General features: G+C 31.1%; 1 protein-coding gene across 1 annotated transcript; it reads right to left on the bottom strand.

The window, feature by feature from the left end:
* Positions 1 to 9,431: 9,431 nt before the first annotated feature.
* On the bottom strand, positions 9,432 to 13,970 carry LOC18047289 (disease resistance-like protein DSC1). Its single transcript, XM_006442146.1, has 5 exons — positions 13,498 to 13,970; positions 12,255 to 13,347; positions 11,480 to 11,791; positions 10,097 to 11,359; positions 9,432 to 10,007 (listed from the first exon to the last, which is right to left on the bottom strand). The coding sequence occupies exons 1-5, from the start codon at positions 13,968 to 13,970 to the stop codon at positions 9,432 to 9,434; spliced, it is 3,717 nt and encodes a 1,238-aa protein (XP_006442209.1).
* Positions 13,971 to 18,314: the final 4,344 nt, after the last annotated feature.

Raw genomic sequence — 18,314 nt, 5'->3', positions numbered from 1 at the left:
CTATACTAAAGCAGAAAAAAGATTTATTATATGAATATCGGTGGGAGAATAAGAATTTCAAGTAGGATATATTTATTTTAAATACATATAATAGTTATAAATACCTATATTTTTTTTAAGTAGCATAAATACTATACTTCTAAAAATTATAAAATACTTTCAAGGTAAGCATAAAAATATTAGATTTAAGATCATTTATAAAAATAAAGAACTTACCACTTATAGTAAGAGATTGTGATTCAATGTTGACTTGATCTTTTTTCTAATTGTTTAGAAAGATACAATTGGTTGTTGTTGAATAAGAATATGACACTAATTAAAATCTTAATCTATATTAGTATACATGTACATGTGACAAAAGATACGAAAAGTTGAATACCTGTCAGCTCAAGTCTGTTAGTCAGACATTAAAAAATGAAAAATAAACATATCATTTATATATATGCATTTCAACTTATTCAGTCTTGAGTAGCATTTAAACCTATTTAAATTTATAAAAAAAACGTTGCGTTAAATTTTATATATATGAAGTAACAAATAAATTTCAAATATTGAAAAAAAAACAGTAATGAACATGGTCCCGCCAGCGCAAGACTTGGAGGAGTCAAGTCAACAAGTCAACAAGTCAACAAGTCAAATATACAAAGAAAAGCAACAAAGACTACATGGAATGACTTTGGGAACTGATTCCGTGCAAAGCCCGGCATAAGAGTCTTATGATAAGACCGTACAGGCTACAACACGGCTTCGGTTAGACGAATTTCTCTGTTTTCACTGCTGCTAATTTGAAAAGCAACAAAGACTGGCTTCGGTTAGACGAATTTCTCTGTTTTCACTGCTACTAATTTGAAAAGCAACAAAGACTAAGTGAAAATACTGACAACTGGAGCTTATTGATGGTTTCGTTTATGGACTGCTGTTCAACTTCAGTAAACCCAACTTTCAAGACGCAACCATAAAGTATTTGACAACAGTTGGACTATTGCCGCCCCCTCATTAATTTTATTTAATCTTATTATATTAAAATTACATTTAAGAACAAATATAAATAAAATTAACCTCATTTATATTTTCTTTCCCTCTTCAAATTTATTTTACTTGCACAATATAAATTTCTTTTATTATTATTAAAATATTCTGAATTTAAAAAGTAAACCTCCTCTAAGCCAAAATCATATTCTTGCAATATACATAGCAACAAAATTAGGATACAACATAGTGGGAAAATAAATTTTACCTCGCTACAAATAATTTTTTAACGATTCTCAAACTAATTGTTGCACCCCAAGTTTATAAGTATGATAAAATTATATTAGATCCATAAAATATTCATTATTTTCTATTTTTTTTTTTTACTTTTTGTTTTAGATATTTTTCTTTAGAAATTAAATAATAAAGAAAGTTTGAATAGAGGAATGCAATTATTAAAACTAAAAGAGTAAGAAAGTTACTAGAAATTGCAAGATTTATAAATGAAAAGAGTGTTTATTTAGTAAAAGGGTATTTTCGCCATTAAATAGATTATAATTGAAAAAAAGGTTTCAAGAAGATTTTGGAGGGGTGCTAAGAGTCTTGCTCATTTGACAAATACTTACAACTATAAAATCAAGGTCACACTAACGATGAAATGATCACTTCTTTGGGATTGACACTGTTGAAAGCAATAAACTTGTTTGACACAAATAATTCATTTAAGTGGAATGAGGTGTTGAGTTGCACGAGGCCCTTCATAATGCTCCATCATCATGGTCCTCCAATATTATGCCCATGAAGCGTTTAATTGAGTGGAGATTAGCTTTACACTTTGGATGCCATTAAAGGATTCCTTTAGAGCATGTTAGGGGAGTGGAGTATGCTTGGTGCTATGATGAAAGCTTGGTGGAACATGTTAGGTGATGTGTATTGTTATGATTATGTTTGTGTTTCATTCACTATAAATACTTATGCCATTTGTGTTGTAGGCATCAAGTGTAAGAAGAATAAAGCATAAGAAGAAAAATAGCTTCTAAGAGTGATTTGTGAACAGTGTGTGGATTGTTCTTATAATGTTTTTGAGCTTTCTTTAATAAAATTTATTTTTTATTCTTCAAATTCTCCAATAAAGTGGTATCAGAGCTAGTAAACGGTGCTACACATAGCAATGTAGCATATCAAGTCAAAGAGCTCGATGAGATGAAGGCAACGTCGCAAAAATCAACTTGATCAGAGGCTGAACGTGCCCTCAATCGTTACCAGAAGTTTTTGCCCTACAACTGAGTCGACTCACCGAGTTGAACCAAGTGAACTGAGTTAAACCACACTGTTTCAAGACGAGCCAAACCGAGCTGAATTGAACGGTGTTGGAAATGAGTCAAGTCAACTAATCCGAACCGAACTATTGACCACCATTGACAGCTTACCAAAAGTTAACCCAGTTCTTCCCAAGGTTTTTCGACGTTCCAGATCTATTCGAGCATTTAGAATCTCCAAATTCTTGTTCAACTTGTAAATTATGGCAAACGATGGCATGATGTTATTCTAAGTTCCACAATTGAAGGGAAGCAAGTTTGACAACTGGAGTATCAAAATGAAGACTCCATTAAGTGCACATGATGTATGGGAAGTTGTGGAAAAAGGCTTTACAGTGCTAGAAAATGAAGCAAATTTAACCACGGCACAAAAAAAGATTTTAAAAGACTTGAAGAAGAAAGAGAATAAAGCAAAGTATTCTGGCGCAATCTCCTTAAAGGAAGCATGGGAGAAGCTAGGAACCTCTTACAAAGGAGTGGAATAAGTTAAAAAGGTTTGTCTTCAAATATTAAGAGGAGAATTTGAATCCTTATATATGAAGGTATCTGAATATATTTCAGATTATTTCACTCAAGTTGTGATTGTTGCTAATGAATTAACAAGAAATGGTGAAGAGCTAAACGAAGTAAGGATTATTAAAAAGATACCTCGTTCGATGGATTCGAAGTTTGACCATATTGTTGTGACAATTGATGTAATAAAAGATTTAGAGGCTATAATGATCAAACAACTTCTAAGATGTTGCAAGCCTACTAAGAAAAAATGAAGAAGAGCATGAGATCGAGACAACTCCTTTAAAATGCAAAAAAGAGAGAAGAAAACTCTAACAACAAGAGAAGGCATTATATCTAAGGAAGAGGTCAAGGTAGAGGTAGGGGTCATGGTCATAGACGAGCTTGGAATTTTAATTAACAACAACAACTCCAATTATGAAAAAGGAGAAAGCTCAACCAAAAGACAAGGCAAAGGCAATTCAAGATCAAGGTACGACAAATCCCAAGTACAGTGCTATGATTGTCAAAAGTTTGGGCATTATACTTTAGAATGTAGAGCTCCAAATACCAGAATTGATGAGAGATTGAATCATGTTGAAGAGAAAAATGGTGAAGATGATACACTTTTACTAGCACACAATGACACCAGTGAATGTCAAGAAAATAATGGTATCTTAACACAAGTGCTAGCAATCACATGAAACAAAAGCATGTTCGTGGAACTAATGAATCAGTGAATGGCGATGTCACTTTTGGAAATGATTCAAAAGTACTAGTTTTCGTGAAAATGTAACATTCTTTTTCGTGAAAATGTAACACGAATCCACTTGAAATAGCCCAAGAAACCACAGTGGCTGAATCAAATTCCACCTTAAGATAAAAAAAAAAAAAAACCAAGATGAGCAACAAGATCTAAACCCTTTAACACAGAGAGAGAGAGAGAGAGAGAGAGAGAGAATATTTTCAGTCAGGGATCCCTAACTTTATTAAAGTAAAGGACAAGTTAAAAGATAAAAAAATAATAATAATTGCAATATACTACAAGACAAAATACAATGCATTGAATTTTTTTTTCTTTTAGCTTATCCATGACTTTAATAATTTTAGGGATCCCTGATTGGATACATACATACATACATACATCCATACATACATACATCTGTATGTATTTGTATATATATGTATCTTTTATTTACCTCTTGGCCAAATAACCTGATCTGCAAATGAGCTTCCTTTAATTTCCTATAATATTTCTAATGTGGAGGATCTGATTGAATCGACAACAACAGAGCACACTCTGTTATAGAAAACTATGAAAAACTCCTTCTGGAAGTGCTGGCTCTGATACCAAAATAAAAAATATAGTGGAAGATTTTATATGTATCTATCTATCCATATGTAGTTTTCTCTAGTACGAATGTCCGTATTTTTAAAAATATAAATTTTAGGGCTTGTTCGGTATCTTTTTTGAATTTTTATTCTCTGAAAACAAAAATGAGAATGAAAATGGTGTTTTATAATTTTTGTATTTTGAATTTAAGTATGTGTCTAGTATCATTTTCTGCATCCTACATTTTAAAATTGAAAACAGTAATATGTGTTTGATAGACACAATTGAAAATAATTAAAAACAGAGAATATGTATTCAATAGTACCATTTTCAAAAACAATTTTTACTAAGCATTTAAGTCACACTGGTTGTTAGAAAAGAATTGTTTAACTAATACATACACAAACAAACCATAAATAATTTAAACAAAATAACTATAAAACATTTCATGAGGATAAAGTTTGAGTATTAGCATTAATAAAAAAAGGTTTTACATTGTCATTGTTTTTACACTATAAATAATATATATATTACAACACATATGATTTAAACAAAACAATTACAAAAAATTACATGGTAGACGTCATGCATTACGTGTTTAATCTTGTAGCATTTATCTCTGCGACACTTGCAAGAGACAAATTTTCTTTGTGAAAGTTGATGTTTGTCAATCACCTATTTTAACGTGGTCATGCACTATACACCAAACCAATCAGCCTTATCCTCACCATCAACTTCGTGAGGATCCATATCTTAATATTAATCAATATAAAAAAAATTGCTCCTAAACATACTTAGCTTAAACAAACTAACATGCACAATATGCACACAAAAACAAGATAAAGCAAAAACACAATATATATATCAAAGTAAGAAAACACTTTTTTAAGAAATTGGTACTCTATAGAGACTATGGCCCTAAGTATTCATAATGAGCACTTTTTTACTTACTAATCTTATTAGGGAAAAAAAGAATAAAGCTAGTGCATTATCTTGCTAAGCAAACATAACATACCAAACCTGCTAGCAAACAAAACATTTGGACATGAATTGCATACATGGTGACAAGTGTAGTCTAGTTTTTAATTCAACAATTAGCCAAACAAAAGAAGCAGCCACTTGGCTCATCAACAAATGCTAGCTCAACAGTACAAATAGACCCATTGGATCATCAATATCAGTATAAAAAACTAAATGAAAAAGTTCTAATTCAATTAAAAGGAAATAATAAACAAAATAAATTAAAATAAATTTATATCAATTCTTATATATGTAGATCTATAAATATTAGTACAGATCCAAAAAAATATGTTGTGTTTTCATATAATTTTTCTAAATATCAGAGATAAAATCATATATTGTGTGTGAAGAACAGAAATAGATACAAAAAGATTTAAAAAATGGCAATAAAAAAGAAAAGAAGAAAAAAACTTACCTGTAACTCTGCAAGGTTGCAATTCTTGCACATAAAGATAAGAAAAAAATTGTATGACAAATAAAACGAGATTAAAATAAAAAATGTTGTTAGAGTACAATTTATGCACTAGTTTTGCATTGTTTACTTCCTTTCATATCGATGTTTTGCACTTAATAATACTGATTTACTTGTGTTTTATTTTTGTAGGTGCAATTCTATTGATTGGTGCTAAAATTGTGCTACAAGATGATGTTTGAGGATGATTGTTTTCTTAGAGAAATTATGAGCTTCAGAAGAACTTTGTTGATAAGGCGTGGGCGCGTGCTGTCAACTACGGACCTGCAGTTTTTAGTTTAATGTGTTTTGTCTTTTTGATTATTTTTGTAATTATGAATTTAATATTTAGATAATATTTTAGATATTAGTATTTTATTTTAAAAAGAACTCTAGAGGAGAAGAGAGAGAGGAGAATTTAAGAGAGGAATCTATTGGAGATTTTGAGGAAAAAAAAGAAACCATAGATTTAAATTTTTCTCTTCTCTCTATAAAGAACTAAACCTATTATTCTGGTTGAAGGTAATGAAGCTTTGATTCATCACTACCGTGAGATCTTTCTTATGCTTTAATTTTTTTATTGCTTTTTGAGTATTTGTTTATTCTCTGAATTATTGTCATGATTATGTTTGTTAATTAGATAATTGGCCACTATTTAATTATCAACTTAATCTATAATCAATTAAAAGATTCATCGTATGAAGATTTTAATGTTTGTGACAAATAGCATAGCAGTGCGTTGTGTTATGAGAATAAACAATCTAATTTAAATGAACCATCGTATGTGTTTGTTGATTAGGATTTGGGTCTCTCTGGTTTTTCAAGCTGTTAATTGATTAAATTCTATGATCGTATATAGGGTTGTCTATTGATTAGGGAAATAACCAACGGTCGTACCTTGGTTATTGACTAGTTAAGGAGAGATTGGCTATTAGAAGGTCTTAGTAGCTATAACCGGTCTATTCATAAGTAGTAATGATTTATAATTGAATCAATGATCGGTAGTCGAATCAAGCTGAGTTAATTCCTTCAACCAGAGCTTTCCCCAATTTGAATTACAATTTTGAAATTGCATTCTTGTTATTTTAATTTGATTTTTATTATTGTCAACAATCCCCCCATTTTGCATTTTACATTTTAAAAGGATTTAAATAATTACCGATCTCTGTGGACACGACCCTCCTCAATCACTATACACAATTTATTTAGAGTAGGTATTTATTTTTGCTGGCTTCGACAACCATCAAATGTACATAGTTAGATGAGAGAGAATTTTCGGTAGAGAAAAAAAAATCGCATGAAAAATTACCTGATTTTGCCGTGGGTGGAAAGATGAAGAATTGGTGTTTGAAGAAAATTGAAAGAGGAAAAAAATATCAAAAGTTGAAGGTGAGAGAGGATGAAATCTAACAGAGAAGTTCACCGTAATGAATAGCAAGATAAAGAGATAGGGTTAAGATAAGAAAAGTGGAGTAGAATTTTTGGAAAGTGCAAGATAACTATTTTATTATTTGTTCTGTAATTTATTTTATAAAATATTGAGAACATGTCAAACATGTTTTACAACTTATAACGGTGAACCAAAGTTTGTTTTCTGCGTTTTGTAATTTGTTTTTATGATATAAGCTACCGATTAGTTATTGCACTTGTACTTTGGAAACAAAAACAAAAACAGTTGTTATAAAAGTGTATCGAATGGGCCCTCACAATGTTGTAAAATGATTTTTCAGCAATTTACATTATTGTAAAAGTCTTTGAAATCCCAAATCCGCATTTTGGAAAATGAATTTGCAAAATAGTTTATATATATATGTAAGCAGATGATTAGTACGATTAAAAATCAAGAAGAAATGATTATCTGCGATGGTTCTAATGTTCTATATGCTACTTACAAAATTTAAATTTGTATGCTAAATGTCAGTGACATTACTACAAATTACAAAATGTTCAGTGGTTGCTTATTTTATTATCGCAGTATCATAGAGTAAATTATTTGAAGTCTGTCTCTATACTAGATCAATTGATGACAGACAACTTTTGAAAGTGCACTATCAACTACACGGTTTCTTAAAAATTAGATGTAAAATCAAACCAATTTGAACTTGGTATTTAACTTGCAAACCTGTATTCACGTATTCTCTTGAGGTCTTCTCATTAGATATTTTCAACCTTTTTTTTTCAAAGAGGAACATCAATCTCCCATTGGATTTGTACTAAATTTTTCATTAAAAAAAAAAAAATTAGTCGAGCAAATTGAAGACCATAAAAATGATTCTGCTTTAAAACCAGTTTTGCTAATGAGTCATTTCTTCGAACAATTAGACGACAATCCTTAAAGAAATTCTAGAGAAATAAAATTTGATTGTCGGAAACATACGATGATATTCTAAATATCTAAGTATTAATTATCTAATACGTGACAGTCTTCACGTTTATATATACAACACAGAAAATCCAGTGCAGGCAAAAATGAATGCCACCCCATAAATTGAAAACTTTTATAAGGCTTAATTCCTGTGAATTCAAGAAAAATTAAAAGAAAGAAATGTTGACCTCATAACTTGGCTCGCTAAGCTAATTTTTCTTTCATATATATATCAATCCAAAGAAGCAGCACAGATGAGTGTCCAGGTTTTTGTAGAGGAATCCAAGGAATCCCAATTGCATATGTTTCCTGTTTGACCGTGAGTCAATTTAAAAGAAAATTAAAGTTTAGAAAGAAAGAAAAATTAAAAGAATTTGTGGATAAAATATCAACTAAAACAATTATAATAAAACGAAGGGAATCAAAGAATTTACCGTCATTTTTAGACAATGAATGTTGTCCATTAGCGATTAGCCTACATGCATTCGTGATCAAGCTATAAAATCAAGCACAAGCCATGCCAGGGCAGGTAATAAAGATATAACCAACCAAACAAATAGCTAAATAACCATTTTGTGAGCCGCTAACTATCATATCAAAGAAATTCAAAAGAAACAAACCTCTGTAGTCTGTATCATCTGGTCGCCCGCATAAATCCAAATCTACTTTTGGCACTACAAAATCAAATAAACAACATTTAAAAGTACAAAAAAAAAATTCTGCAAAATATGGGCTTGACCTGTCTTTGACTACTGCCACTTACTCGTAATGTCTTCACTCGCAGACCATAAAATTTGTTTGAAAATGTTCAAGAAAATGTTTTCAATTTAGTTTGTTCCTACATGCTTATTTTCTTCAGAATAAAATATTGATAAAACATGCAACTTTCAGAAGCATATAAGTAAGAACACTTCCCCAAATTACTGCAATTTCATGCAGTAGAGATTCAAGAGTTGAATCCCACTTATAAACACTGTTCAGTTGTTTTTAATAAAATATCTACAGGATCGTACGAAATCGATGTTAAACATATGCAAAGCCTAGGATAAAGAGCACATTATTTAAAATATATATATATAAAATTAAAAATTGACGAAAAATTGTAAGAGCACATTATTTCAAAAAATGTAATTTTTTATAAGAAAAAAAATGTATTATTAAGTCATCCCAAAAAGAGAAATAGAAGACATAAGATCTCTCAGTTGACAAATTAATTCGAGTACCATAAAGGATTACCAGTACCAACAGAAGAGAAAAATCGTATGGGGGTTAACAATTTATCAGCATGAATGAATAGAGGAAATACAAATTTGAATAGCATAATTTTCAGCAAGTGTAAGATTTTCTCTGTTTTATTTCTTTAGAGAGAGAGCGAGAGAGAGATTATTAAGAGTAATAATAAGAAGATAAAGAATTAGAAATCAATCGAAGCATTGGACTTACTGAAGAAAATGGAATATAAGTAAAAAAGTGACTCAGTTGTTACGGACTGTTGATTTGATCTCTGCAAATTCTCTTGGGACTTGGTTCCAACTCCTCTTCATCAGAGGTTCCACTTGCGCTGGCCATATCATCCAATTTCCAACTTTCGGTAGCAAAATTGAGAGTAAAAGTGTTGGGTTTGTTCTCGTTGGGATTTGCATTTACCGCACACACCCCACAACAAGTCACCGCGGTGTCGGAATTTGAGAAGAAATTAAATGAGACAGTTGTATGGAGGTTATCATCAGGAAACCCAACATTCCCGCAGGGACGAAATCCAAGCATGACATGATCTGTTTTAGTTATCTGATAACTTGCCATAACGCAACAGCGACGAACATGTTTCCTTCCAGAGAGAGTCTTCATTTCAAAGCTGTATCGACAGCCGACGTCAAACTCAGCCCATTCCGAATCAGACCGTTCAAGAACAGCACAAAGAGCAAACCCGGCTAAGTTTTGACAACAATGCTGAGGCAGTTGAAGAGTTATTTGAGATCCTGAACTTTGATTGCTGAACCACTCTGGAATTTCGCTCCCAGGTAAAACTATGATGGGACCCTTGAGTATACAAGGTTCCTGAAAAATGAAAATAATGATTTCAGATGAAACAAAGAGGGAGAGACGATCAGAGAGATAGAGCTAGCAAATGAGAAAGAATTGCGTACAGCCAATTCAGAAAATAGCCTCAATGATGCAATTGCCATATGCTGAATCCTAAGTTGTGAATCTGCCAAATTCTTGTTGTTTGCTTTGTCATCTAGTTTCATTGAATTAGTAAACCAGAGCTCAATGGACGAACTGACATATGCCCTTTCATTTTCATCATAATGTGAGTGTTTCGATAGCTTTTCAAATACGGATGCATCTACTTCTTCCAGAGATGACGGAATCTCTGGCAAAGATTGGAGTCGCTTGCAATTACTTGCGTCTAACCATTTCAAACTTAGTGAGAGCTCTGGTAATGACAGAAGCATATTGCATTTACTCAAGTAAAGATATGTCAACCGTGAAAGTTGCATGATACTTGCTGGTAAACTCTCAAAGTTGTTTTCACATATATCTAATTCTTTCAATGAGGATAGACAGCCTATCTCTTGCGGGATAGCTGTTAAACCACATCCTCTTAAATCTAGCCTGTCCAAAGAAGATAAACCCGATGATAATATTGATGCAGGAATTGTCACCAAACTTCTGCATCCACTGAACGAAAGTACTTGAAGTGGGTTTGAACCTGCAACAGAGGATGGTAGTTGACTAATGGGTGATCCATGTTCACCGATGTACTCAAAAGATTTTAAACTGCAAATGTTATCTGGCAAATTATCTAGTTCAGAGCAACCCTCCAAGCCCTGCGTTTCATGCCCTTGTACATTGTCATATGAAGACGGCAGCTCTTGAATTTCCATCCTTTCCAAAACAATGTAATCTAAATGTTCCATTTTCTCCAAGATTTCTGAGAAATTCTCAAGGCTTAAACAGCCGTTAAGATAAAGCTTAAGAAGAGATTTCAATTTATAAAGATTAGCTGAAATCCTCTTCAGCCTTGTGCAACTAAACAAACTCAAATTTTTAAGATTAGTTAGACACTCTATTGACGAGGGAACTTCTTCTATTGCAGTATACCACAATTTTAGCTCTGTTATATTCCCAGAAATCTGTGGAAACTCTGTGAGATTAACACAAAATGAGAAATCAATAGTTATTGGGGAAACAAAATGAATGCCTCTTGGAAAGGACCTAAGACTTTCACAACCCTTAAAACACAACATACTAAGATTGTTGAAATTCTCGATTGATGAGCGAACACAAGCCAAGTCTCTACAATTCAAAAGATTTGTTCTCTCAAGATTTGGGGTTTCTGATAGGTCTAACATCCTAACAAGTTGTTGGGAATGGCTGATGTCAATATATTTTAACTTGAAAGCTTTCTGCAATAAAAGATAAACAAAGACTATATTAAATTAGTTCCACCAAATTTCACATTTTGTTCTATACAGTTAAAAAAAGAAAAATTAATTAATGTTTTGGTACCATAGAGAACACCATACCTTTTCTCCTTTCCAAATTTGCTCAACTTTACTGTAAGGTAAATTGAGCTCAATAAGATTTTCTGGTTCAAAATCAAATGGCAGCATTTTCAAAGAATATTCGTGCCAATGAAGATATCTCAATTCTTCAGGAAGATATTCCAGACCTTGGTCAAGATGCAGTTTAGAGCTCATAATTGGAATATCATTATGCTTGGGCATATAGAATTTAAGCAATCTCAGATTGGACATATTTGCAAAGGCTTGAGGATTTAGATGTATGTCATTTATCTTGGACAAATCAAGGAAAATGCCTTCAACTTTATCGGTCCCCTTATAAACAAAAGGAAAGGAGTCAGCATAAATGTAACTACTGAAAATTTGATTAAAGGCTTCCAAATTAAATATAAAATGTGAATTGTTTAATTTTATTATTTGTTCAATACACACGCACACAAAAAAAGAATTTTCAATATGGAATCCTGTACTTCATTAAAATGCATGACGAGTTTACAATGTTGTAAACGTACTATTATGATGTTATTGTAAACTCATCTCAAATTTTAATAAAACAGAATTTGAAAGCTAATTCTCTCTCTCTCTCTCTCTCTCTCTCTCTCTCTCTCTATATATATATATATATATATATTTGTTAGCACAAAACCTCATAAAATTTGCATTTAGCGTCCACATCTGAGAAGTTTTATATATATGCATATAGTAAACATGAATTTGGAAAAGGAAATTAATGGTGCATATAGCCTCATAATTAAAAGTCAAATAAATAGATATTTACCTTATTTTTCTTTAACACATAACAGACATCATTGTGATCCCACAACCTACTACGTTTGCCTGGTTCTCTGGCAGATTCTTGACGAACAATTGTCTGACCCATTTCTTGCAATAAATCATGCATTTGTAGCTCGTTCTCATCTGATATTGTAATGAGTGACTTATTAACAAGAATGTTCAATCCATCATGTATAGACATTGGATCATCATGTATCCTTGTCATGAAGTCTATATCTTCTCCTTTGAAGAAACATGCAATGTCTATAAATATTTCCTTCACTTCTGAATTTAGCTCATCATAACTGATTTTCAACACCTTATAAATACTGGGTTCAGAAATCAATTTCAAGTTGTTCAATTTATCTTTCCATTGTTGTTTACTCTTATGATAAAGGGAAGAGCCCAAAACTTCAAGAGCTAATGGATTGCCATCAGCATAGCACACAACTTCCTGTGAGAGCTCAAGAAGATCACGAGAGCGATTGTTTTGTCTAAAGGCTTTTCTACAAAAGAGCTCAAGAGCATGGTTGTATGTCAACTGCTCGACCTCATATACACTATTCACTCCACATTTATCAAGTACTCGTTTATCTCTTGTAGTTATAATGATTCTACTTCCAGGACTAAATCCACCTACCCCATTTGCTAAACTTTCTAATTGTGTGAATTCATCATGAACGTCATCAAGAACAATCAACACTTTCATCCGCCACAACCTTTTCCTGACATTTTGGGGAATAGTGAGAGTTCCTATTTTGAGATTTTCTCCTAGCACTTGAGAAATAACCTCATCTCGAACATGTATTACCCCCATTTTGTTTGATTGTTCTCTGACGTTTGCCATGAAGCACTTGCCTTGAAAGTCTCTAGAAATTTGGTGGAAAACAACACTAGCAATGGTTGTTTTACCGATACCGCCCATGCCCCAAATTCCTACAATTCGAACATCATGAGATTCGAGACGTAGCAGTGATTTCATTTCCTCAATTCGTGAATTTAATCCAATGAAGCCATCTGAATCAGTTGTGTCGTACATATCTTCCAATTTCTTGGAAATATCCTGAACAATTTTTTCCACAAGTTCTGCCTCTTTCCTAGCAATAAGTGTTTTTAAGGATATAATAAGCAATGATGAGTTATATAACTGACCAAGCTGGGCTATAAAGAAAGTTTAAATTTTTTTTTTATAAGACGGTAAATGATTATGGATAGAAAAAGGTTGTAAAGGAAGAGTTAAGAGTTACCTGGATTCAGTGGAATCATATCCAGAAAAATTTGATGCTTCGGTCAATACATCCCTCCATTTCTGAACCTTATCTGGAAAATTGTTTTCATGATGAACAAAAGCTTTTTCAAAAGTTCCCCTCTGATTGCGCACATCAGATGGATCTACTTGGTAGAAAACCGGTATCACAATTTGGCCATTCATTTTCTTGCAGTCAAGAATCTTGACAAGTTCATTTTGGCACCATTTGGAAGAAGCATAGTCTTTTGAGAAGATGATTATCGAAATATCTGATGTTTCGATTGCATTTGAAATGGCAGGCGAAATCTCATCTCCTTTCTTAAGTTCTTCATCGTCAATGAAGAATTGTATTTGTTTCCGATGTAAAGCCGCAGCCAGATGGCTAGTAAAGCCATTACGGGTGTCCTCCCCTCGGAAACTGAGGAATACCTCATATTTGCTTTGAACAGTAAGGCTAGATGATGAAGCCATGGATGAAGCAAATTTTGTGAATGAAACAGAGAGTAAGTGAAATATATGACTTTCCTGCCTTGAGCTTTCTTCGCTTTTGCTTTCTCCTTTCTTCAGAAATTTCTTGGAGCTTTTCGAAAGGAACGTCAATGTCATTGGTCTTAATTTTCTCTCTCTTCAATTATAGTTTTTATTGACTAGGATCTGCTTCACATTTCTTATACGTCAAAACTGCAAATTCATATTTTTAATTTGTTCTTTCAATTACTTTCAAATTTATGGACTGAGGCATGGTTATAAACAGTCTTTTAAGTGTGTTTTTTTTTAAACATCAAAGCTGTTCAATTTGGTTAATATCGTAGTATGAAATTGTTATGGAATGAGAAATAGTTGTAAACAATCTTCCAAGTGTTTGTTATTTTTATCGAATGAATAAAATTATTTGCTTTGAAACATCAAAGGTGTTCAATTTGGTTGACATTGTAGTATGAAATTTTATATTGTTCTTCAATATTTTGAATGGAATGACTTATTTAGCTTTTTCTGGTTCTTCAAACTAATTAATTCAAAATAATATTAGTTAATAATTAAAAAAATTAAAAAGTGAAAGTTACCTATATACCATATCAGTAGTAAAAACACAAGCACGGCCATCTATCATGACCGATTCTTTTCTAACATTATTTCCTGATTAGTAGGTTTTTCATCCTAAAATTTGTCAGAAATATGAAGTTATTGGGGGTGTTGAAGATAAATGGAGTACAAAATTAAAGGAAAAAAAACTTTAAACTTCATCATTGTTAAGTCCATTATTTATAGAGTTGGCATCTTATGACAAATCTAGTTAAATTGGAATTTTATTTATTGCATATCTTGTAATAGGGATTACTTTATTAATTCCCTAATTTAGTGAGATTCCAATTTATTAAGAATATTTGTTTCCTAATTTAATTAGATGTCTAATTTAGCAAGTCAATTAATGGTGAGATTCTATAATTGGCATGTAAGATATATTTAGAGCAAGAAGTTGGTTCAAACATTAAGTTTATTAAATGATCTAGATATTTCTTTGGAGACAAACAAGGCAAGAAGATCATATTTATTCCTATTCATATTTGTAGGAATTATAAGAGGAAAGAAACTCTTATTTTAGAAATAATCCAAGTCTTTTAAGACTTGAATTTTTTGGGAAACCCTAGTGCCTATATAAAGAGAGGTTTTTCACAAGTGAATTAGTACAACACAGAGCATAAAGCTAAGAAGCAAAATTTGGCCTCCTCTCCAGAGAATCTGGATTTGGCACATAATATTGTGTTGATTTGTTTTCATATCTTCTTCATTTAAAGTCTTGTAGCGAGACTATTTCTTTTCAACTTTGTGGATCTTGTATCACTAGATATTGAAGAATTGAAGAATTGCTATTGATCACTTTGCGAAGTGCCTTGAGGATTGTGGATCAAGAGGGGTAACAATTATTCAAGAGAAGTAGATTCAGTCTAAGATTGAGTAAGCTGTATGATGATAAACTGTAAGTGAGAGTCTTAAGTTTGGTAAATTCATAGGTTTTAACATCTCAACTTAGTGAATTGCTTTTCATTTGGGCGTGCCCTCGTGGATATAGGATTGATTAATCCGAACCACGTCAAAATCTCCGTGTCGTTTAATTTCTGCAATTTATTGTGTTTTGGAGAATTAATATTTTTTATGCGAATGAACAATAACTGTGAATAGTTTCAGTGAACAATAACGATGTACAATATTTTCAAAAATTAATTAAGTTGTTAATTCTAGGGTTTTAACTACCTATATCTATTTACAATAGATCTAAATTCCTTTCAATCTTCTATTGAGTATTGCAAGCTAATTTCTTTCATGATACAAAAGTAGAGTATGCAATATTTGCGGGGAGATAATAATTAAAAAAATAAAAAATTAGGGTTTAAGAAATTAGATTAGCTAAATTAGTTAATAATGGAAATTATCATGTAGATACACTTAAAAGCTATTACTCTTTTAAGTCATTTCATGAGGATAAAATAGGTATTATTATAAAAGTGACTAGTGGGAGCTTATGAGATATAATGAAGGGGTCAAATATCACCACTTTTTTTTTTCATTTTTTCTTTCAAATACTTTTAAATTTTAAGCCTTGAATGTACTTTCAAATTTTAAGCTATCAAAATATTATATAAATGTTAATCAAGTCACTTTTAGCTCTTGAATAACTTTGAATGATTTGAGCGTGCGACAGATCGAATAAATTGAATCAACTGGTTTAATTTGATACCAGTTGTAGCATATTTTGCTAGAGATGAGTATTGATTCTAAGTTATCCTGATAGATATATATCTTAAATATGTAATAATTTTATGGTTTCTTTACTCAGTAATCATTCATGACATTATTTTGACTGGGGGAAAAGTCACCTACATCCCTAAGGTTGGCTTAAATATTCACATAGATCCTCTTGGTTTCATAAATACTCATGCATATTCTATTTTTACTGTTATAACCTTTGATTTTAACAACCTAAAAATTGACTTTAAAATGAATTTATATCATAAACACAAATGAAAAAAATTAAAATCATATAATAGATAAAAAAAGAGAAAACTTAAAAATTATTTTGAATGATCGAAAGGTTATTTTAATACTATTAATCTATCATACTTTTTAATAATAATAAAATCTATTTGACAAATTGTAAATATTAAAATAATTGTACTTAACATTCAAAATAATTTTAATAATTTATATTATTTTATAAATTATGTCAATATTAGTATAAATCTTAAATTCAAATTTTGGATCAATGGATTTTAAAATTAATAAAATCAGTTGGGATATACTAATAATAGCTTAATATTAAATATAGTTATATATATGTGTGTGTGTGTGTTACTTTATCAATTATATTTATTATAATATTTTATTTGTATTATCTGATGTTGTATTTGTTATTTTTATCTTATTACTGTTTTTTATTTATTATGTCTATAATCAAAGCGTATAATAGTCATACAAAGAGGATATGTGTAACCATTTATGAAGCTACTGGGGTCTATTTGACCACTTCTTGCCTATTAATAAGATACATCTTTTGCTTGGACAAGAATCTTCTCCTGTTGTTTTTTCTCTCATAATCTCAGTAAAATATATATTTCGGCTTTCTTGTGTTAAAAGTTTGGTTCGTATAAAGTACTGTATGTGCTTTTTAAAAAAGATTAGGTTCGAAATTATTGGAACAATTCCTTATGGAGGAAGAACACGCTCTCTCCTAGTGAAATAAGTGGCAAAGATTAAATTTTAAATTTTGATGTTGACAATCAAACCAATATTTTTACTTTATTTTTCACTAGATTTGAAAGAATAGGAAAGAAGAAAATCCTAACCCCTTTTGCTTATGCTTATTTTCATATTGTCGATCATTTCCTGTCTCATTTCCTCTTGGTTTCCTGTGATATCCATGGGGCTTTCCTATTTATTTAAAGAATTATAAAATGCCAACTAATCTTCTTTTAGATGGTGTTTGGTTGGACGAAGAGGATGGATGAAAGGAAAAGAATTCAAACTTTTTTGTCATTTCCTTTGTTTGGCTAGCATTAATAGACCACAATTTACTCTCAGATGTAATTCGTCTTCCGGTTGATTGAGGAGTTGAGTTTACAATAGTGGAATTCAACTGCCGTTATTTTTAAAGGCATGAATTACCAATTTTGATCCCAACTTATCAGCTGAACACTGTATTATGCAATACCTTTTTTCCTTTTATCCGGTAACACTAATTAATTTAACTTTGTTAGAAAAGCTATTAGCCAACAATACAAAATAAAGAAGCAACATAAGATAAAAAATAAAATGAGAGAACAATATATTATACAATGATTTTATTCATTCCAAGTGTGTGTACAAAATAAAGAGATGATCTCTCATTTTATAGTTACATAATCACTCCATGAAATAAATGTAAAAATTCTGGATCATAATTCCTTGTGAGATAGTGGGAGTTATATGGAAACTAAAGGTTGCTAATGGGAGATAGTGGGGAAACTAAGAGATATATGTTATGAACATCCACATTTATTTTAATAAATTCATAACAAACTTCAATATTTTATAAAAAACTTTTGACAAAGATTATCTACCTTTTTGTTTTGAATATCTACCATTGAATTATACAAGATTAATGGATGAGACTTTATGTCGATATTTGAAATTAAAAATTTAAATTAGAATAGTTTGTCCTTTTTTAATACTTTTAAATAAATTCTTCAATCTAATATGACCATTGAAATTTGTACAAGGTAATCTCAAAATTAAAGGAATCTGAAATCTACAAATCACTTTCAAAATAAGTAAATACGG

This window comes from Citrus clementina, unplaced genomic scaffold, assembly GCF_000493195.1.
Source record: "Citrus clementina cultivar Clemenules unplaced genomic scaffold, Citrus_clementina_v1.0 scaffold_3, whole genome shotgun sequence".
Classification (NCBI taxonomy): Eukaryota; Viridiplantae; Streptophyta; class Magnoliopsida; order Sapindales; family Rutaceae; genus Citrus; species Citrus x clementina.
This window is presented reverse-complemented; position numbering and strand designations above follow the sequence as displayed.